The sequence below is a fragment of the Bathycoccus prasinos genome (genome assembly GCF_002220235.1).
Source record: "Bathycoccus prasinos genomic : Chromosome_9".
NCBI lineage: Eukaryota > Viridiplantae > Chlorophyta > Mamiellophyceae > Mamiellales > Bathycoccaceae > Bathycoccus > Bathycoccus prasinos.
Genome location: NC_024000.1, coordinates 423,004 through 444,516, shown reverse-complemented (window position 1 = coordinate 444,516; position 21,513 = coordinate 423,004). Strand labels below are relative to the sequence as shown.

The 21,513-nt window shown below is 48.9% G+C and overlaps 10 protein-coding genes across 10 annotated transcripts; 5 read left to right on the top strand and 5 right to left on the bottom strand.

Annotated features, from left to right (window-relative positions):
• Window positions 1-321: 321 nt before the first annotated feature.
• On the top strand, window positions 322-4,533 carry Bathy09g02410 (predicted protein; the record flags this gene model as incomplete). The annotated part of the gene is made up of 1 exon (XM_007511030.1): window positions 322-4,533. The coding sequence occupies one exon, from the start codon at window positions 322-324 to the stop codon at window positions 4,531-4,533; it is 4,212 nt and encodes a 1,403-aa protein (XP_007511092.1).
• A 133-nt stretch (window positions 4,534-4,666) lies between these two features.
• On the bottom strand, window positions 4,667-5,814 carry Bathy09g02400 (predicted protein; the record flags this gene model as incomplete). Its single annotated transcript, XM_007510999.1, has 2 exons — window positions 4,667-4,942; window positions 5,281-5,814. 2 exons carry the CDS (start codon window positions 5,812-5,814, stop codon window positions 4,667-4,669), a joined length of 810 nt encoding a protein of 269 aa, XP_007511061.1.
• Window positions 5,815-6,348: 534 nt separating this feature from the next.
• Bathy09g02390 lies at window positions 6,349-9,752 on the top strand (the record flags this gene model as incomplete). Its single annotated transcript, XM_007511134.1, has 3 exons — window positions 6,349-7,178; window positions 7,242-8,171; window positions 8,537-9,752. The coding sequence occupies 3 exons, from the start codon at window positions 6,349-6,351 to the stop codon at window positions 9,750-9,752; spliced, it is 2,976 nt and encodes a 991-aa protein (XP_007511196.1).
• Window positions 9,753-9,865: 113 nt separating this feature from the next.
• Window positions 9,866-10,858, top strand: Bathy09g02380 (chaoptin, putative; the record flags this gene model as incomplete). The annotated part of the gene is made up of 1 exon (XM_007511182.1): window positions 9,866-10,858. The coding sequence occupies one exon, from the start codon at window positions 9,866-9,868 to the stop codon at window positions 10,856-10,858; it is 993 nt and encodes a 330-aa protein (XP_007511244.1).
• A 101-nt stretch (window positions 10,859-10,959) lies between these two features.
• Bathy09g02370 (hypothetical protein THAPSDRAFT_bd686) lies at window positions 10,960-12,780 on the top strand (the record flags this gene model as incomplete). The annotated part of the gene is made up of 1 exon (XM_007511221.1): window positions 10,960-12,780. One exon carries the CDS (start codon window positions 10,960-10,962, stop codon window positions 12,778-12,780), a length of 1,821 nt encoding a protein of 606 aa, XP_007511283.1.
• Window positions 12,781-12,846: 66 nt separating this feature from the next.
• Window positions 12,847-14,313, bottom strand: Bathy09g02360 (cysteine desulfurase; the record flags this gene model as incomplete). Its single annotated transcript, XM_007511109.1, has 1 exon — window positions 12,847-14,313. The coding sequence occupies one exon, from the start codon at window positions 14,311-14,313 to the stop codon at window positions 12,847-12,849; it is 1,467 nt and encodes a 488-aa protein (XP_007511171.1).
• Window positions 14,314-14,542: 229 nt separating this feature from the next.
• Window positions 14,543-15,901, bottom strand: Bathy09g02350 (unknown protein; the record flags this gene model as incomplete). Its single annotated transcript, XM_007511256.1, has 1 exon — window positions 14,543-15,901. The coding sequence occupies one exon, from the start codon at window positions 15,899-15,901 to the stop codon at window positions 14,543-14,545; it is 1,359 nt and encodes a 452-aa protein (XP_007511318.1).
• A 602-nt stretch (window positions 15,902-16,503) lies between these two features.
• Bathy09g02340 (predicted protein) lies at window positions 16,504-18,291 on the top strand (the record flags this gene model as incomplete). Its single annotated transcript, XM_007510933.1, has 1 exon — window positions 16,504-18,291. One exon carries the CDS (start codon window positions 16,504-16,506, stop codon window positions 18,289-18,291), a length of 1,788 nt encoding a protein of 595 aa, XP_007510995.1.
• Window positions 18,292-18,362: 71 nt separating this feature from the next.
• Bathy09g02330 (unknown protein) lies at window positions 18,363-19,109 on the bottom strand (the record flags this gene model as incomplete). Its single annotated transcript, XM_007511118.1, has 1 exon — window positions 18,363-19,109. One exon carries the CDS (start codon window positions 19,107-19,109, stop codon window positions 18,363-18,365), a length of 747 nt encoding a protein of 248 aa, XP_007511180.1.
• Window positions 19,110-19,231: 122 nt separating this feature from the next.
• Window positions 19,232-21,466, bottom strand: Bathy09g02320 (unknown protein; the record flags this gene model as incomplete). The annotated part of the gene is made up of 1 exon (XM_007510936.1): window positions 19,232-21,466. The coding sequence occupies one exon, from the start codon at window positions 21,464-21,466 to the stop codon at window positions 19,232-19,234; it is 2,235 nt and encodes a 744-aa protein (XP_007510998.1).
• Between the last annotated feature and the right edge of the window lie 47 nt (window positions 21,467-21,513).

Below are 21,513 nucleotides of genomic sequence, written 5' to 3'. Positions count from 1 at the left end.
TCAACTCTCAACAGTCGTCTTTTCACAAAAAAAAAAAAGAAAAAAACTCAAATCATCGTCATTCTTCTCATCATGGCGCCGAGTTCTTCCTCCTCGAACAACGCCTCGTTCACGAAGATATTCGAGCAGATACATCACAAAGATCGAGGTGTGTGCTACTCTCTGCGCGCGCTTTCGCTTTCTTTTTATTTTTCTCTCTCTCGACCGAGGAGGACCGCAGAAATCATCGTCGACGCATTTCGTAGACGAGATTACATCTCTGACTGACAAACTCTTCTTTTCTCTCTCTCTGTGTATTAATATAATCAAGATTACCGATGCATGGCGGTTTCCGATTTAACGCAAGAGCTACAAAAAGATACGTACAAACCACCGACGGCGTCGGACGTTGAGGAGAAAATCCACGAGGTTGTTCTCATCGCCTTGGTGGACATTTTCAGCGATTGCCGAGATTTGGCGATTCGAGCGTTGCCGACGCTTTTGAAAAAATCGACGAAAGAGGCGAACAAAAAGACGCTGCAGATTTTGTGCGAAAAGATCGCGCCGACGGAGAAAACGTTCGGACCGCACGTAGATAAGGAAGAAAGGAGTCGACACAAGGAAAGCGCGTCGGTGGCGTTGAAAACGATCGGCGTGGAGGGGTATTCCAAGGAGGTTTCGAAAGAGTTTTGCGGGAAGTGCGTGCCGTTCTTCGACCGAGTGTTGGGAGACGCGAATAAAGCGACGGTGCACGACGACGCGACGGAGATTTTGCAGATTTTGTGCGAAACGAAAGCGGAGTTTGTGGAGGCGAAAGACGTCTCGTCGTTGATTCAAACGACGATATCGAAAATAGAAGACAAGACGTACGGGCAGACGAGTAGAAAGAGATGCGCGGGGATTTTAGCATCTTTGAGTCGCGCGGCGAACGCGAAAGAATTAGCTGATGTTGTCGAGAAGACAGCGGCGAGATGTGAGAAGGCATTAGCGGAGAAAGATGTGATTGGGTGCGAGTTAGGGGCGTTTACGCTCGGGATGATTGCCTCGAAAGACGGCGGCGGGAAACGCTTGGTGGCGGAAAGCGCTACCGGTGGCGGCGGCGGTGCGAAGAAGACGAAAAAAGGCGGAGCAAATGGAAGTTTGGCATCGAAGACGGTCGTTCCGGTTTTGTCCAAGCTTTGTACCACGTTGGTGGAGAAGATGGAGAATAACGAGGAAGCCGATGAGGCGTTTGCATCCATCGCGGAACAATCGCTCATGGCGTTGGAAACAATCTGCGGGCGATTCGGGGAAGTGACTTCGAAATCAGCCAAGGAGAAGCAACTGGAGGAAATTTTACAAATGGCGGTGAAGTTGTTGACGTACGATCCAAACTACGACGACGATGAGGAGGAGGAGGACGACGTCCCGGCAGATGAGATGGAAACGTGCCAAATCCGAACACCCGATCACACGATGAAGGATGCGGATGACGAGTGCGAGGACGACAACGACGACGACGACGACGATGCGTACGATGAAGATTATTACTCGGACGAAATAGAAGACGACGATAGCTGGAAAGTTCGCAGAGCTTCTGCGAGAGTTGTGGGCGTAATTTTGTGCTCCGCGTCCGAAGGTATCCTCCAAAGACACCACGAAGTCGTGTTCAAGAAATTCTTCAAAAGAATGAAAAGTGACCGCGAAGATGCCGTAAAATTAGAATGCTTCGACGCTTTGACGGCAGCATTTGCCGCGTTTCCAAAGACTTGCGAGAGCGGTTTGACGCGCGCACTCGTCGAAAAAGCGCGAGACTTAGCCATTGTCAGAGCACAGCAAGAGTGCGCGCTCGAAAAAGCGAAGAAGACGTCTCAATCTGCAATCGCAGCGGCAACGAAACGCAAGATCGCGTCGCTGAAACTTCTCGGAAAGATTGGTCGCGCAAACAGAAGATTAGCTTTTGTTGAAGCGTCGGAGATATCGCGCTCGAGACTCGCGGATGCTATTGCAGGCGCCGCGGTGACGACTTTCACGGACTCGGGCGCTTCGAGCGAAAAGGATTCCTCCGCAAACCTGCGACTCGAAGCCGTCGCTTTTGCATCCGAAGTGCTCCGCGTGCCTACCGCAGACGAGCTCGATTCAACAAACGGAGATGCTCTCGCATCGGCAGCGCGAATTGCGTTCGCAAAAAAAGATATCGATAGGCTGACGGAGGCTGTATTTTCCTGCGCGAATGACCCCTACTACAAACTCGCCGCGGAAGGTTTGCGCGCGTCTGCGTGCATAGTTCGCAGAGCGCGTCCAAATACGAACGACGCCGTTCAAGATAAAGAAAGTTGCTCTGTGCTAGCGTCAGGTTCTCTCGAACGCGCGATATCGCGCTTGTCTCAGCAAGACGAGGACCAAGAAGTTAAAGACGCCTCGGTGACGCTCCTCGGCGATGTCCTCACGCACTTGGGCGATACGTTGAAGCCAGCTCAGCAAAAGCAAGCGCTCGATTTGTTATTGGAAAGAATGCAAGCTGAATCGACGAAATTAGTTGCAACGCGTAATGCCGCGAAAGTTGCACGACATTCACCCGCTCAAGTCAATCTTTCTGGAGTCGCCGGGGATGTGATTCGTGAGTTTGCTTCCTTTCTTCGCAAGAACGATCGACATTTACGCGAAGCTTCGATAAACGGCGCGCGAGCGCTCGTGGAGAGAAGCGACGAGAAAACTCTGAAGGATGCGGATTGCGTGTCGTTTGTGGAGGATGCGGTCACTGAGCTCGGTGGCTTCGTTGAAAACGACGCGCACTTGGCGGCTATGTGCGTCAACGCCTTCGCGGCTATATGCGAACGGTGCGCGAAATTGAAAAATTCCGCGAAGAAAGCATCTGAATCTGAACCCTTAGCAAACGCGTTAAAGTTCGTGAGTTCGAGTTTGATTCAGAGGCAAGCGTTACTGACGCTAGAGAGATACTTTGAAGCTGCGGTTGTTGCCAGGAAGGAAACGTTTGAAGTCATCTACAACGAGTTGTCATCGATTTCCACCGTGTCACCTAATGACATGGAAACGGACGATCAAGCCATGGTTCGCATGCAGCAACAAGATATCGCGTCTGTTAGGTTAGAAATGAAAAACCGCGCCGCGTGCATCGCGAGTGCCACTCTAGCGGCTGGCGATAAAATCATCAAGAGCACCATAGCAACGCTTATCGAGGAAATCAGCGATAAAGATGGTAAAAGACAAGTCATCTCGCTTTGGACGCTCGGTGAAATCGGGAAACGAACGAAACTCGACGATTCCAACGGCATCGATAATACTTTGTGGAAGAAACTCGAAGAAGACAACACGGACGAAGTGAAGACGGCGGCTGCGTTTGCGTTGGGAAGCTGTGCTGTTGGTAATAAAGACGCTTTTTTACCAAAGATTCTTGAAACCATCAAAACCACGAAGAAAGGTGTCCAAGAAATCTTGAAACACGGCGCACTGCGCGCACTTCGCGAAGTCATCATTGGCGCCGACGGTTCCTCGGAAGATGGCGTGCTCGCTGGAGAATCCTCGAAAATGGAGTACATGATGTCGCCAAGGAAGAAACGAGTGAAACGAGAAGACGACGATGTTCTCTTCAAGTCCACGCAACAGGCATGGGCCGTCGTCCTTGCAAAAGCGCGCGACGAAGATTTGAAAGACGATGCTGTCAAGGCGGACGTCGCGGAAGTTCTTGGTCGATTTGTCGCGAGAAACCACTCGCTTGTTAAGGAAATCGAGGAAGCGTTGAATTCAATCGTCAAGGGCGCGAAAACGCCCGAAAACGCGACAAAAGCTGCTTTGCTGGTCGATGCCGTTCGGTTTGCGCTGGTATCGTTGCCGAAAGCAGAGCATTTCAAGTGTTCTTTAGAGTCGTTTGTCGGATTGGTCAAAGACGCGGACCATAATTGTCGTCGCGCCGCGCTGCAGCTCCTCTCCGTCATCGGTAGAAGAAACAGTTCACAAAACGAAGATTTATCGCCTTTGTTGGCGAAAGTCTTGCCAGACGTGCTCTCTCAGCTCCAAGTCAACGATGCCTTGATCAAAGAAATTGATTACGGACCGTTCAAACAGAACTTCGATTACGGTTTGGAACTTCGAACTGCGGCGTACGATTTCATCGACGTCCTCTTAACGCGCCCGAAGAGTTCCCTTGGATTTGCAATCCCCGAAGACGATATTGAATCGATGGTTGACACGATTGTCATCGGATTAAAAGATCCGGAGAGGAGCATCAGGATGGCTGTGCACGCCACTTTTGAAAAGCTTTGTCGAGATTCTGTTCCGAACGGAGCTGAGAACGTCGTAAAGAATGCCGACAAGGTATGCGAACTTTTGTTAGAAACGATGTGGACGACAGCGAACGAAAAAGCTGTGCAACACGAAAAAGATCAGGTCGACGAGCTCGTCAAATCGGCGTTGAAAGTCGTAAAAGCTATGGAAAGTATTCCCGACGTGGAATCGTACTCGAAAATCGTCGAAACGAAGAAAGAAATCGTCGATGATGCGCCGCTTGCCAAGTTATGGACAGGAATGTACGACTCGCCGCCTCACGAAATTTAAACGTTCTTGAAATACAGGAATTACAAATAGGTCTGCCAAATCTAATAATAATAAACAAACACACTGCTACTAGTAAGAACAAACATGTAATACTATAAACAAAAGAAATGCAATAATACATCATACATCATCTCTATCGTCTCCCAGGAAAGCCCCCATCGTCTCTGTCGTACAAAGACGCTTCGAAATCCATGGCGTCTTCCACTCTGTCGCCCATGTGCAACAATTTTGCCGCTCTTTCAGAAATACCAAACTGCGCCATGTGCTCTTCGACCCAATTATCCCAGCACCAAGAGGCCTCTTGGAGCTCCCAACGCAATCGTGCTCGGTCAGCAGCTTCGGACATGGCGAGAAATGCGGACGTTTTCCCACCAGACGCGTCAACCTCCAACGCTAAATCGACAATCGCCTAAAATGGATTTTTCATTCAAAGAGGAAGAAGAAGAAGTCAGTACGACAGAGAGAGAGAAAGAAAGAAGGAGAGAAACGAAACGACGAAAAAAAATAATTGGCTAAAAGTCAAAGCTCTCTTTTCTCTTCTTTCAAAATGAAACGTGTTGGCTTTTTCTTTGTGTGGAGCGACTACGGAAATGGATGGCGCATTTTCTTTCGACATGGTTTGCGAATTCCGACATCCACAAATGCTGTTTCGTCACCGTCGCCAAGAAAAAAGCTTCTGTTTCATCGCGATATGAAAGAAAGAAAAGAGAGAAAACAGGAAACGAAATCCTAATATAGATGCCATACCTGTTGAATTTCCGGTAACGCGTTAATTTCCGGCGTCGGATGTAAACTCTCCAACCGTTCAATCTTCCTCTCTCTCGCTCTTTCGGCCACTTCCAAGACCAAACAAAAATCGTTATCCGCTTTTTGTTTCACAAAGTTCGTCAGCGTGAAATACTCCCCGTCTTGAAAAGTGTGATCCGCTGGCTCTCCTAAGTGTAATCTTTGCACCTTCTCCAAAATCGACCCGGGTTCCGCCGTCACCTCCGTATACGCCGGCTGCAACCAGTCGTCGTTATCGAACCACCCGTCGTCCGGCCCGGAGCTAAAATCAGAACTCATGAACGGATTCGACGGCGAGACCCAGGCGTTCTCGTCGTCCTTCATCGCCGAAACCGACGCCGGTTTCATGAAATAATCGTCGTCGTCCGCATCTGATGAGAATCTGCTGCTCGACGATGATGTCGCCGGCGGATTGTTCGCCATATCGTCCAGTTTCATCTGCGTCCTCCAGTCCAGGTTATCGGTAGAAGACGTTGAAGATTCTTCGTCGTCCATCTCGTCGTAATCATCCTCCCACACCTCCTCGTCTAAATCCTCGTCTCCAGCTGCTGCTGCTTTTACTTTCCCTCCTCCTCTTCGCGCGAAGGATAAAACAACGCCTCTCGCGTTCCTCTTTCCCTCCCCGAGACGACGATGAGGATGATGTTGGTGATGATGGCGGCTCGTCAGTTTCCCGAAAGAATGATGAATGTTGTTGGAACAAAAACTCGTCGACGCGCCTCGCGTCGTCCTCGTTAAAAAAGATGACGATTGCATCATCATCCTCTCTTTTGTTCAATACTCCGTGTTGTTGTCAGAAGAAGAAGACCAAGACTCGTGCTCTAGACTGTGTCGTTCTTTTTTTAAACCAATAATGCGGTTATTTTATCTTTTTTTTTCGTCGTCGCGTTGTTGTTTTTTTGTGACTGCCCCATTTTTTTCAACTTTTTTTTCCTCCTCTTTCTGATCACATCAGACATGCGCACTCTTCTTCAACCTCCTCGTGCGACTCTCTTTTAAAGTCTCGCGTACTAATGAGCATATAACACTATGAGACGAAAGAATCCACATCCTAAACGCGCGGTGAACGCGAGGACGGTTTTGAAGGTTTCGAGAGATAAAGAAGAAGAAGTGGAGGAAGAAGAACCTTTGGTGTTGTGTTTGAAGATTCCTGACGAGGACGATGATCTCGAGGCAAATCATCATCAGATACAAAAAGAAGAAGAGGGAGAAGAGGGAGAAGACGACGACGTAGAGCGATTGTGGAGGATTATGTGCGTGCCACGTGACGATGTCGTGGAGCAAAATCAGACGCGGAAAGACGCTAAAGGAGTGAAGAGAAAGAGAGGGCACGAGTGCGATTTTTGCGAGAAGGTGTTTCGATATCCATCCGGTTTGGCCGTACACATGCGTATTCACGCGAACGAGAAACCGTACGAATGTGATGTGTGCGAGAAGTGCTTTCGTCAAGCTGGTGATTTGCAAAGGCACGTGCGTATTCACACGAACGAGAAACCATACGAATGTGATGTGTGCGAGAAGCGTTTTGCTCGATCTGGTAGTTTGAAAATCCACATGCGTATTCACACGAACGAGAAACCGTATGAATGCGATGTGTGCGATAAAGCTTTTCGTGAATCTAGTAGTTTGAAAAGGCACATGCGTATTCACACGAACGAGAAACCGTATGCATGCGATGTGTGCGAGAAAGCTTTTCGTCAATCTGGTGCTTTGAAAACCCACATGCGTATTCACACGAACGAGAAGCCGTACGAGTGTGATGTGTGCGAGATGCGTTTTAGTCGATCTGAAAATTTGAAAACCCACAAGCGTACTCACACGAACGAGAAACCGTACGAATGCCACGTTTGCGAGAAGAGGTATCGTCAATCTAGTGGTTTGAAATACCACATGCGTGCTCAACATTAGCTCATCATTTGTAGTTCTAAATCATCGCATGCACTGACATACACATCATCGCACAAGAACAAAAACATAACAAAGAGAGTTTTTTTGGGAAAACGAGAGAGAAACGACTCTTCCGTCTGGAAGTATTTTTGCCACATTTCTGCTTTGCACAACAACACCATGGGAACAACAACACACGAACCAACGACGTCCTCAAACTCGCTCAATCTCGTGCATTCGAAAGCCTCGAAAGCGTTCGCCAATCTGTGCGGGAATTTAGCGCAGTTCAACAACAAGAGGTTCGGGAACGACTTGGAGAAATTCGCAACAAAATCGAGGAAGCGTTTTGACGGCGGGAAAAAAACGACGACGGAAACGAGAGAGAATTCATCGTCGGAGGCGTCTTCTTCCTCCTCTTCTTCGTCCTCTTCTGATGATGATGATGACGACGATGACGATGAAAGTAGCGATGACGACGTAAACGACGACGAACGAAAGATATCCATGTTTGCGAAAAATGCAAACGCGAAGAAGAAGAAGGCAAATTTGCACTCGAATGGTCACCACCAAACGGAGGAGGAACTGGCGAATATCCGCAGAAAAGAATACAAGATTAAAGTGAAAGGAGACGACTCGCGAAACGTGATACCGGCACCTTTGGAAAGTTTTAAGGATTTAGAAACCACGTACGGATGTTCGAAGTCTTTGATTACACGATTAGAGGAGTGCAAATGGCTCGAGCCGACGCCGATTCAACGACAAGCGATACCGATGATGCTGAGAGACGTGGAGACGTTGGCGGTGGCGCCGACTGGGAGCGGGAAGACGCTCGCTTTTTTGTTACCTATATTTATGCGACTCGGGAAGAGGAAAGATGGGGGGGTGAGAGCGATTTTGTTAGCGCCGACGAAAGAGTTGGCGACGCAATCGACCAGGATTTGTACTCTGTTGAGCGACGGATTGAGGTGCGCGAGATTTCTTTCTTTCCTCTTTCACGCGTCTTTCTTTATATCGCATTCATTGTTCGTTGTTGAAGTGAAGAAGAACTGAAACCTGTGACGTCTTTTTTACGACCATTTAAAAGGCGTTTCGTGAGGTGTCTCTCTGTATTCTTCTGAGTGTAGAAATGTGAAGCAGACGTTGGTGTTTGATATCCGACGAGAGGACGCTTGTGATTTTTACGAGTTGAAGAAACGGTTGGCGCTAAAGAGTCGACAGTGAATAGCAGCTCTGATCAACAAATATCGTTCTGTTCTTCTTCTCTTTCGTTTCTTTCTCTTGTGCGTGTATACTAACAATCTCTTCTTCCCTTTTCCTTTATATAACACAGGGTCACGCAACTCTCCAAAGCGAACGCGGCGAACGATTTCGATAAAGTTGACATTCTCATCTCTACCCCGTTACGATTGGCGTCGCTTTTAAGACAAAAGAAAATTTCGACGCACGCGGTTGAATTCTTAGTCCTGGACGAAGCCGATAAACTCTTCGAGATGGGTTTCGTGGAGCAAATAGATGCCGTCGTGCACGCGTGCGATAATCCAGACTATACAAACGACGACGACGATAAAAAGAAAAAGAAAAAGAAAAAGAAAAAGAGTCCCTCATCGAAGACGACCAAAAAGAAAAAATGTCTCAAAGCTTTATTCTCCGCGACGCTTCCGGAAACCGCCGAGCGATTAGCGCGAAGCGTCATGCATCACTGCGTTCGTCTCACCGTCGGCGAAAGAAACTCCGCCAACGAATCCATTTCGCAAAAACTCATCTTTTGTGGCAAAGAGAGCGGGAAAATTTTAGCCGTCAAGCAAATGGTCCAAAAGGGCGTTCAAACGCCATTGATTATCTTTGCGCAGAGTAAAGATCGATGCATCCAAGTCGCGAAAGAGTTAACCGGAGGTGCGTTAGGCGAAGTTGGGTTAATTCACTCGGACATGTCCGATAAGAAACGCAAATCCATCGTCGATCTGTTCCGAATAGGCAAACTGAACTGCTTGTGCGCCACGGATTTGATGGCCAGAGGGATGGATTTCGCCGCCGTAGGCACCGTCGTCAACTTTGATTTCCCGTTAACGAGCACGGCGTACATCCATCGCATCGGACGGTCGGGAAGAGCCGGCCGAGTTGGAAACGCGGTCACTTTCTTCACCGAAGAAGACGCGAAAAGAGGCACGGTGCGTTCCATCGCGCGAGTGATGCAACGCAGCGGCTGCGACGTCCCGAAGTGGTTGTTAAATCTCGAGGCGGATAAAAACGAAAAGAAGTACAAGCCGTTGCGAAAGGACGGGCGCGAGAACAACCCGAGAAGAGACCGAGTCGACAACAAAGAAGGCTACGTTTCGAGAGACATTCGCGCCGGGAAGAAAAAGTTGGAACACAAGAAACAGAGGAAAGCGATGTTCAAAGAGATGAAAAAAGCCGCTGCCGCGACCACCGTCGAGAAGAACATGACATCCAACGAAGACGACAAGGAAGACGACTACTTCCCGCGAGATAACGACGACGACAACGCTGCTCGGAACAAGAAAAGGAACAGACGCTCGTCTAAATGAAGATGTGGAGAATGAAGTCATGTCCTTCGTCATTGAACGCGTAGTCTGTTGTAATAAAATTTCCTCACAACAAAACTCATCAGCATCTTCCTCTTCATCATCACGTCACCGAGATGGGTTGCTGCGCTTCTACACCGCAGGATCAACCGTCCTCGAGGAGTACTAATACTACTAATAAACTCACCAAAAAAAACGTCCAAACGCGCGTGCAAAACTGGCACTCCACCGGCATCGTTTCCCTCCGCGATTGTTCGTTAACGCGGATTCCCCTGGAACCCATCGCTTCGTTAGTTGAGATGATGCAGACGAAGGACAATAAAATAAAGACGATAGACGTGACGAACAACCGCATAGCGGAAATTCCTATCAGCGTGTTCGTGGATATCGGCAAAAGCGTGCAACGATTAATCCTCGGGAAGAATACGTTGAAATCATTGGACACGTTTTTCGTACATTTGAAACAGTTGAAAGTGTTGGACGCACACGCGAACGCGATCGAAACGGTCGATTGGCGCTTATTAACGAAACACTGCACGAAGCTGAAAAGTTTAAATTTGAGAGGCAATAAGTTGAAAGAGGTAAACTTGGAGGAACTCGGGAAGATGGAGATGTTAGAAGACGTGGACGTGAGCGAGAACGGGAGGTTGGATCGATTAGGAAGGAGCGCGGAGTCGTCGTCGTCTTCAACACCTAATGCTACTCCCACGGCGACACCTTCCGAGGAGAAAGACCGTGAGAACGAAGAAAAATGGCGAAGCTTAACCTCGTTCGCGGCGACCAAGTGTAACCTTCTCTCCATCCCGGACAGTTTCCTGCCACCGAAAATAAAAACGATCCTCTTAGACGATAACCCTCGACTCCTCGGACTGCCTCGCGACCTCTTCCAAAACTGTCCTCTCCTCCAACGCGTCTCGGCACACCGCTGTCCGGCGATGGAGAGTAAATCCATAGAAACCATGAACGGATACTCGGAGTTCTTGGAAAAAGTGCATCAATCGAACGATAAAAAGATTAAAGTCGGGGTTTTGCTCGGGAGTCGATACGGTGACGACGGGTTCGATCGGAAGATGATGGGCGACGAGCGCTTGGACGGTTTGAAGAGTTGATATCTTCTTGAAGCTGTTCACTGCTTTTTTCCATTTAGTGGTCGACAACAACTCTTTTCTTCACTCATACGTGCAATACTATCACGCCGCGCTGTATAAAAATGACCACCACCACCACCATCACCAAACCGACGAACGCGAGGCTTCTTATTCTCCATTGCGTTCTCGTCTTGCTTCGATTCGTTTCTGCAATGTTCGGCACGGGATACGTCCACCCAGACGAACACTTTCAATCCATCCAACCGGCATTTAGAGACGTGTTTTCATCAGGCGGAGAAACAGACGAAACACAATCGACGACGACGGTGAAAGAGTTGACGCACATTCCGTGGGAGTTTACGGCGAAAATGCCGGTGAGAAGTTCCATCGCGCACGCTTTGATGGCTTCGGTGCCGTATCGGATTTGGCTCAAGATTTCCCCTACGAGGAGCAGCACTTGGTGGCTGTTCGCCGCGCCGAGAGCGATGATGACGTTATATTCTTTAATCGTCGATTTTGTCGCGATAACGATTGTAAAGCGAATCTCTGATAAGGCGCAGAACACATCGTCGCCCGTGCGATACTTGCCACTCTTACTGGCGACGTCTTGGCCGATGTTTGTGATACACGCGAGACCGTTTTCAAACGGGATGGAAGCGACCATATTCGCGATGGTTTTGATCGGGATGATGGATTCAACGACGACATATAGAAGTAACGAGAAGAAAACGGCGAAGGAGGGATTGAAAGAGGATGTTGTGTTGGTTCTTAGAGGCGCATTAATCGCCGTGGGAATCTTCGTACGGTTTACGTTTGCGATTTTTGTCGCGCCTTTGATGGTATTCGAGTCCTTTCGATTTTTGCAAACGCCAAAGCTGATGATGGAGTTTCTGAGACGAAGTTCGATTGTGGCGGTTTCGTTTGCGGTGGTTGCATCTGCAATAGCTAAATTGGACGCGAAATATTACGAGAGAACAGAAGAGGAGTTTTATTTCGCGCCGTGGCACGCGTTGGTGTACAACGTGAAATTCGCGGGCAAACATCACGGCGAGCACTTTAGATTGACGCATTTGATGTTGAATGGTTTCGTTCTCTTTGGACCGGCGTATGCGCTGTGCGTGTGGAAATTGATTAAAGAAACGGTGTTGAAGAAAAAGAACACGAAGGAGAACGGTTCGGAGACGAGTCAAAGTTTGCGACCAATCTTGTATTCGTCTTTCGCTTCCATCGCCGTTTTGTCGATTTCTTCGCACCAAGAGGCTAGATTTTTACTTCCAGCGATGCTTCCCGTGCTTACAGTTGCGAGCTATGAGCTTGCTCGATTATACGAGAACGAAACTCCTGTTGCGGTTAAGGATAAGGACACGAATAAAACGAGCGGTGGAGTGCGCGTGAAATTCTCTCTCTTCTGGCTCGTTTGGGTGACTTTCAACGCGTCGGTGACCATCTTTTACGGGTTTGCGCACCAAGCTCGAATATCGTCGGTAGTTCTAGATCTTCCCTCATTTGCCACCGATCCCGATGGTGTGGGATCCGGAAACCGCGGTGCTAAAGCGTTGGTTGCGTTTTGGCGCACGTATCCTCCGCCAAACGCTTTCCTGGGAAAAGATGCGATGAAATCAATCGCCATCAAAGAACACTCGCAAGAAAGCGCCGAACGTTTTACTCATTCAATGAAAGTCATCGATAAAAACAACAAATCCAAAAAGGAATACGATTACTATTACGTCGTCGCCCCGGAAACGAGCATTCAATCCTTAAAAGACGCGTTTGGTGAGGAAGCGCTCCTGACGATGAAAAAACAATATCTCGGTCACTTCAACGTGGAAGAACTCGCTCGCGAAATTATAAGGCAACGAGGCTTACCATTCTCGCTCGACGCGTACACGTTATCGGTGTATGAGATTGAAGTGTTGAGTAGTAACGATGCGCAAGATCGATGAATCGATGATTATGTTGTTTGTATATTAGATATATGTATTTTAATAATAGAGCGTTGAAATGTTTTGCTAATGAGAGCTCCACTGGATCTTTGAAATGTCAATCCCTTCTTGCACCATCTCGTACAACGGACTCATCTCTCTCAACTTTTCCACGACTTCTGCTGTCAACTCTACCGCGCGGTCCACCTCTTCCTCCGTGGTGAATCTCCCGATTCCGTATCTAATGCTCGTGTGCGCCATGTCCTCTTCCACGCCCAGCGCTCTCAACACGTAACTCGGTTCCAAACTCGCGCTCGTACACGCCGACCCAGAGGAAACCGCGCAATCTTTTAAACCCATCAATAACGATTCACCTTCAACGTATGCAAACGATACGTTCAAGTTACCCGGGTATCTTTGCTCCTCGTCACCGTTTACGACTAAATACGGAATGCGTTCTTTCAACCCGTCCAACAATCGTTTGGAAAGCCTTTCGACGTGTTTGTGATCGTATTCCATTTCCTCTTTAGCGACTTTGCAGGCTTCGCCTAACCCGACCAATAACGGCGTCGGTAACGTCCCGCTTCGTAAACCTCTCTCTTGACCACCACCGTTGATGATTGGTTCCATTCTAACCCTTGGTCGTCTTCGAACGTAAATGGCACCGACACCTTTCGGGCCGTAAATTTTGTGCCCCGAGATTGACATGCAATCAATTTTCATCTCGTCCACGTCCAAGGGAATCTTACCAACCGCCTGCGCGGCATCCGTGTGAAAAAACACCTTATTCGCGCGACAAATCTCCCCGATTTCCTTCAATGGCTGCACGACTCCGATTTCGTTATTTACCGCCATCACCGATACCAAACACGTCTCCCCAGGGCGAATAGCTTTCTTCAACTCCTCTAAATCGATCAAACCGTTCGTTTTCACCGGCAAATACGTCACGTCGAATCCGTTTTGTTGCAACTGCCTGCACGAATCCAAAACGCACTTGTGTTCCGTTTGCGTCGTGATGACGTGCGTCTTCCCTCCCGACTTATAAAAATTCGCGATGCCTTTAATCGCCATGTTATTCGACTCCGTCGCTCCACTGGTAAAAATAATCTCTTTCTCCGTCGCTCCAATCACATCTGCCACGTTCTTCCTCGCCTCTTCGTTCGCATTTTCCGCCTCCCACCCGAAATAATGCGTTCGCGAGTGCGGGTTCCCGTACGAGCTCACGAAATATGGCAACATGGCGTCTAAAACTCTCGGATCCACTGGGGTGGTCGCTTGCATGTCCAAATACATCGGGCGGCCTCTCAGAGTGATGCCTTTCATTTCAATTTCGTTTTGACTTTTGTTACTGGTTTCTTCTTTCGTCGCTGCCGTCGTGTTCAAAGCACGACCAAATCGTCCTCCTTCCGCGAAAGAAGACGATGATTTCGATTGCGGTTGCCGCAACGAAAGACACGTCGATGATGGTAAAAACACATTCTTAAAAACGCCGACGTTTACAGAAGAAGAAGAAGAAGATAAAGAAGATGAAGATGAAGAACAACAAGTCTCCATCGAAGACACCGCTCGTCTGGAAAAGATCGAGAGCGAAGACGAGGACGCGCGACGAAACATTCTTTTAGTAGTACTCTAGTATGTGTGTTGTTTGTTGTTAAGGTTGTTCTTTTATTTATAAGGTCTGTCCAGTACTTTTCCTTTCTCTCTGTGTTCTCGTTTTTGCGATTTTCATCGCGCGACTTGAGATGAGTACGCGTCTCTCTTTTGTATCTCTCTCGACGAGCGCTTAAGCGCTCGTCTTCTTCTCTTCCTCGACGTCTTCTTTCTTGTTCACGAGCACGGCGTCGTTTTCTTCTTCTTCTTGGTCTTCTTCGACCATCGTGTCTTCCAACTGTTTGAGCATTTTTTGCTTCTCGGCGTCTTCGCTCGGACCGGCGATGTCGACCGCAACCGCGCGCGGCGTGAAGGGCGGTTCGGTTTCACCGAGGACTTGGAAGATGCCGTGTTCGCAGTACGCTTTGATGGAGTCAACGTTGATTGAGTTCGGGATGCCGATTTTGACGCCTCTTCCGTTGCTTCTTTTTGCTTCGATCGTGCGATCGACGTTTATGCAGCACTCGATGTCTTTGGCGGAATACCCGGGAACTTCCGTCTTCATTAACACCACGCGGTTGTCTTGTTGTTCCGTCGGTTTCTTCTCTTCTTCTCCGCTGCCCGTGATGGTGGTGGTAGTCATCATCGGTTGATTGACTTGCGCCGCCACTTCTTGAGACGGTGGAGATGGCAGAGGCGGAGGCGACGTGCTCAATACCGGCACGATCCGCTTCTCAATCGCCAGCGGGTCTCGCAAACGGAGTTCGAGCACGCCGTTCTCCACCGCGCACAAAGTCACGTGCTCGGCGCGCAACCCTCTCGGTACTGGCACCACGCGTTCAAACTCGCTCGACTTATCTTTGAGCTCCCCAAAAATCTTCAACCTTTCTCTCTCGGCATCCAACTCGACAGAAATATCAGAACTCGAATACCCCGCCACGGCAAATTTTAGCGTTACTTCGCTTTCCTCCGCCGGAGGACGCTCCGCTTCGCCGGAGGCAACCTTGACGTCGACCTTCGGCAAAGTTATTTTCGGCACGACCACCCGCAAAACGCCGTCGCACACCAAACCTTTGGCGTTTTCGATGTCGTACGTCGCCTTTCTTTTCAGCTTAATCGTTATGTTGTTTCCTCCTCCTCCTCTTTCCGCTTGTTGTCGTTCGTCGCCGAGAAAGTCAATTCTCAAAGACGTGGGCACCCCAATCGAAGAAAGAAGTTTCGATTCGTCTTCTTTTTTCGAAGAATCTCGAAGACAACCGCCTGTTAACGTGACCTTCACGTCTCTCGCGGACACGCCGGGAACGTTCATTTTCACCATTGTTCCTCGGTTCGTTTCTCTCGTTTGCACTTGCCTTCCTCTCCAGGACGACGTCGTCGTGAAGAGCGCGCGCTTTTGTTCTTGCGATGATGATGATTGTTGCCCCCGCGTGGAAGAAAAAGAATGCGAAGGAGGCAACACGGAATCCACCGCGTCGAAAAACATGTCCTCCAATTCAGCCGCTAAAGAGGCGTCCAAAACGTGGAACGGTCGCAAAGAAGTCGTTAACATCATGTTTACGTTTGATGTTGTGAGATGTGTGTGTTTATTGTGTATGTGTGTTTGTTTATTGTATTGTGTATCTTATAATGAAGAATTTTCCACATGTGTGTGTTTTGAATAACTCCTTTTTCCTCTACATTTTGTATCTCTAAAAAGTGCTCAGATTTCACCTTTTTTTCTCCCACGACCAGAGAGTCTCTTCGTCTCCGGAAGAGGCTCGAGGAGCGACCCAAAACCTGCGCGCTGGTACGCAGCAACCGTGCGATTACATCGAATCTCCCGCTGCTCTCGCGTTTCAACGAGCACTACTCCTTTCAGCCGCCGTTCAATTTTCCTTGTTTAGGTTCGCATTCTCACTCTTGAGGTTGTTCGCATTTTCCTTCTTCAACGCGTTGGTTGATGTGCGCGCGCGTTTCTCGTTCGGATGCCATTATAGTTCTCACCAAAAGTCCTCTGACTGATGGGTGTGTTTCTTCGGATATTTTTTTTGGTTCTTTGGTGAAGCTTGATTTTTAGGGGTTTTTTGGCTGCGCAAACCAACTCCTTTTTTCTCATCATTCTATCTCTCGGGGGTGTTTTGGCGAAAAGGAGTGCGGATATCACGTAGTATTCACATGCGCGGAGCGACACCGACCACCACCACCTTCGCAGAAGTGAAGACGACCACCCTGTTCACGAGTTTTTCTTCTTCTTCTTCTTCTTCGACCAACAAGGCGTCCTCTTCTCGTCGGAGTTTTCGTAAGAAAAGTCGTTTTGGTGCCTTTGCTTTTGCCGCATTTCGGGGGAACCGAAACACATCATCTTCTTCTTCTTCTGGTGTCTGTTCCGACGCGCGCGGTAGTATTGCGAAAAGTGAATCATATACCGACGACAGAGTGGTGTTGTCGTCGTCATCATCGAAAGGATTTTTGGTTCGAACGAAAGCTACGTATTCGAACAACGACGACGAGGTGATGAAGAAAGATACGAAAAAATTGATTGATTACGGTCGAGTCGGTGTCGCGTTCGCCTTTCCGGCGTTGGCCGGGTTCCTTTTTGGTCTCGATATTGGCCTCTCTTCGGGCGCGCTGGAGAGCATAAAAACATCCTCATCGGATTTCTTCAATTTGACTGCGTCGCAATCGGGTCAAATTGTCTCCGCGTCTCTTTTTGGCGCGTTGACGGCATCCGCGGTCGCCGCCGCCGGCGCCGGCGAGAAGTTGGGATCGAGGAAAGAAATCGCCTTGGCGGGAGTGTTGTATTTAATCGGCGGGACTATGGAAGCGAACGCGCAGTCGGTTGATTTTTTAATCTTTGCGAAAGCTATTTATGGGTTAGGGATTGGATTTGCCATGCACGGCGCGCCGGTGTACATCGCGGAGACCGCGCCGAGTTCTCTGAGAGGAACTTTGATTTCTTTGAAAGAAGCGGCGATTGTGTTTGGGATTTTGTGCGGGTATTTTTGCGCGAGTCAGTACGTCGGGGAAGATGGGGGATGGAGATCCATGTTTTTAACCTCTGTGCCATTCGCAGTGTTGACGTTAGTCGGTGCTGGGTTCATCTTACCAGATTCTCCGAGATGGTTGGCGTCGAAAAATATGGACTCGTTTCCGGCGCTGAAAAAATTGCGAGGGCCGAACGTGAGCGAGATGGAATTGATGAACGAATTAGACGAGATCAACATGTTTGCGAACGTGAGGAGGAAAGAAGAGATGGGAAGAACGAAATCGCCGTTTGCGATTTTAGATAAGAAATACGCGAAAGCTTTGTACGTCGGCTTATCGGTGGTTTTGTTTCAGCAATTAACTGGGCAACCGTCGGTGTTGTATTACGCGACGCAAACGTTCGAGGCGGCCGGGTGGTCGGCGCAAGGCGCCTCGAACATTGCCGTCGTGGTTGGCGTGTTCAAACTATTCATGACCGTTATAGCCGTGTGGAAAGTAGACAGTTTAGGCCGGCGTCCGTTGTTACTCGGCGGGGTGAGCTTGATTACGTTGTCGCTGATGGTTCTAGCGTTGGCCTCGCCGGATTTTGCGGGATCCGGCGTCGAGGCAGCGGCACTTTCAGAAACGCAAGCGCGCATTTCCGTGGCTGCTATTTTCTTATACGTAGGCGCGTATCAAGTGAGTTTTGGTCCAATTGCGTGGTTGTTAGTCGGGGAGGTGTTCCCGACGAAAGTCCGTTCGCAAGCGGTTGGCATCGCGACGCTTTTAAACTTCGGGTCTAACTTCATCGTCAGTTTAAACTTGCCGTACGCGATTGAACAAATTGGCATCAAGTCTACGTATTTCGGGTTCGCGTCGATTGGCGTTTTGAGCGTCGCTTCGATATATTTCAGTGTCGTGGAAACGAAAGGTAAAACGTTGGAGGAGATTGAAGATGCGTATACCGTCACCGCGACGAAAGTCGAAGAAGATCGATGATTTTCTTTTACGAACCAGGCACTTCTTCGAAGATGATTAGGAAAATATTAATATAACAGCTGTATTGTACCTCACGCGAAATCACTCAACCCTACTATTAACGGATCGTCGAACGATATTAATCTATCCGCTTTAGAAATCTCAACCAAATCTCGATCGGCTTCCGATACTCCGCACGTTTCGCCGGCGAAAAGTTCTGCCGTTTCACCCTTTGCAGTCACGCCTCCCGGTAATACCGAGTACGCGATTGAAGGCGAGTCGCACTCGACTTTCCGCAAAGCGCTGGTGATGTTTTTAACAACGCGACATTCGCCAGCTCTGAGCGTAATTCCTAGTTGCGGCCCGAAAATTCTCGCGCTCTTTACCGACTTCGGCCTGTACCAGCCAGGGAAACACGACGGATCAGACGTCGAGGAAAACTCGTTTCTGCTCGAAGAATTTTCTTCACTTCTGCTCGCGATGCGAACTTGAGCGGCGTTGACATCATTGGGATCGATGGAGGATAAAAAGGTCGTAAACAAGTCATCCAAATCATTCTCCAGAGATTCTAAAAACGTAGAGTTTGCCGTGCCGTTCGTTTGCCGTGCCATCGTCGTCGTCGAAGACGTCGTTTCGCCATCTGTCTGTTTGGTCAATAAGATCTCAGCAACGCGCGGATCGGATTGCGCGACCATTTTCATGAGATAATCGCTCCCGTCTTGAAGCAGACGAACTAACTCAGCGACAGTTGGATCCGACGTAGTAGCGGCGCCTGCGTTGAACGAGAAGAGGAACGCAAAGACGGATGCGAGAAGGATTAATTTTCTGGATGGAAACATAATTTTTGTATCGCAATCGAAAACGAAGCGTTTTTAATTTATTTACCCATTCATCGTTTTTGTCACTTCAACAATTTAAACTACTTTTCAAGTCTAACTTGAAGACGCGCTGTGTTTGTTTCCTACCATCTCTCTCGTTGCCGATGCTGCTGCTGCTGCCGAATTCCTCTCGCAGGACAGTCTGCAGATTTGTGGCCGAAACCGTTGCAGTTGTAACACTTCATTCCTCCGCCGCCGCCGCCGCCGGAGCGGTTGTATTTCATCGAAGAAGGACAATCTCTCTGGAAGTGACCAACTTTCCCGCATTGTTTACAAGCTTTAGCTTGGGGATTAAACGGGTGCGACAAAATGCTCGGGCCGAAAAGAAATATTGATTTTCTCCCGTTCTTGAATGAAAAGTTAGGCCAGTTCGCGTACTCCGCTTTGAGTTGATTCATCGCCTCTCGCAGTTTTTCCGTGGCTGGATTCGGCGGTAAGGGAGGCGGCGCCGTCGCGGATTGAAAGCTAGAAACAACTGGTGGCGTCGGTGCTACCGCATTTTGCTTCGGTATTGAAAAGCCCGCACCTCCTCCGGCCGAGGAAGGCGTTGGTGTTGATTTTTGTCCAATGAGAGGTCGTTTGTATTGCGGCGTTTTCGTCTCGGAAGCAACTACTGAGGCGGCGGATGCCTCCGCAGCGAGAGCAGACTTTTCATCCTTCTCTCGCTTTTGCTTCCATTGTTCCTCCTCTTCCTCTTGTTTATCTCGAACTCTTTTCTTTGCTGTCTGTTCTTGCTTCTTCTTCTGCTCTTCTGGGACGATGAACTCAATCACTTCTATGCCTTTCTTTTTCTCCGGCGGTACGCCGTTGGTGGCGGTGGTAGGAGTTATAATTCCCACAGCCGACGGCGACTTTTCTGCACTCTTATTCTTATTCTTATCGACAGCATCTTTCTCATCTTCTCTCGGAGGTTCCGGCGTCGACTGTTTCCGTGCTACTTTTCCTTCTACTACTTTTTTGACTTCTACTTCTTTCTTCTTCGCCGATGTTGCCGCCGGCTTCTTCTGCTTCTCCGCCGACGCCCCCGGTGTTTTCTTCGTGGCACCTTTCTTCTTCTTCGCGCTGCTCTCTTCTTCGACTAACGCTACGACGCTATCCATCACTCGCTTTCTTTCGCTCGCGAGAGTTTTCTCGTCGCTCGTAAATGTGCTCAAACACGTCACTTTCTTTGTCCTGAAAACCTTCGCCTCCAACTCCGTCTCTCTCCTTCCACTCGCCCCGGTGTTCGTAAACTTCATCGTCGCTACTCTGGTTTCAAACACGTTGTCTTCCAACGATTTCTTTTTCGGAGGTTGCACCAAATGATGTCTCGCATTCATCACTTCGACGATGTCGCCGATATCAATCCACCCGGAATCGTCCTCGGTGACGAAGATTTCGTACTCGTTCGCCTCTTCGTCCGACATACTTTTGATTTCGTTCGGCTTTAACCCTTGCTTTGGACAAACGTCGATGAATTTCCCGACCCACTCGTGTCTACATTCGTTTCGAGTAAGAATTCTAACTCCTTTAAACGTTCCTTTCTTCTCGTCGATCTGGTCGACTCGCACCAATCGATTCTTCTCCTTCACTCGAACGCACGCGCCTACGCTCACCATCGCCGCGCCAGCTTCCGCGATTGGCCCATCCTCCTCCTCTCGATACGCATGTTTAAACGTAATTGTCGTCAGCACGAACGCCTCTCTCCCCGTCCTCGCCCCTGCTTTGACCAATTTCGTCTCGTACAGCTCATTCAAAGTCGGCCAACGCCATCTGCCGTCCGTCGAGAGCGTCTCGTACACTTCATCCGGGACGTCATTCTTCGCGCCTCCGTTCTCATCATCATCATCATCATCATCCTCGTCCTCGTCCGCAAAATCGTCCTCCTCGTCCTCGCTTTCTTCCACTCTCTTCCCTTCCTGTTTCATCCACTCTTTCTCCATGTCTTGTTTGTTCTTAATCTTCAACTCTTTCGTCAGCAAAACTTTCATCATCTTCTCCGTCCACCTCGACGCTTTCGGCACCAGCCTAGTATCTCTCTTCAATTTCGGGAAATCGATGATCCCGAGCTGCTTGTCGAACTCGTAAAACACCATGGCGAGATTTTTGTCCGGTTTCGAGGAGATAATCGTCCCCACGTACCATCGTTTGGTCCCTCCGGTGCCGTATTCCACTTCGATGCGTTTCCCCACGTGTTCGTCTTCAAATTCTTCGTTCGTCGTCAAAGGTGAAGAAGGTGGTTCCGGCGTCGACGTTTTCTTCTTCTTCGGCGTCGTCGTGGTCGTCTTATTCTTCTTCTTCGGCGGTCGTCCGGGACCTTTCTTCTTCTTTGGCGGCATCGTAGATAGAGCAGAGTATTTATAATGAAGTGAATTGGAAAATCCAA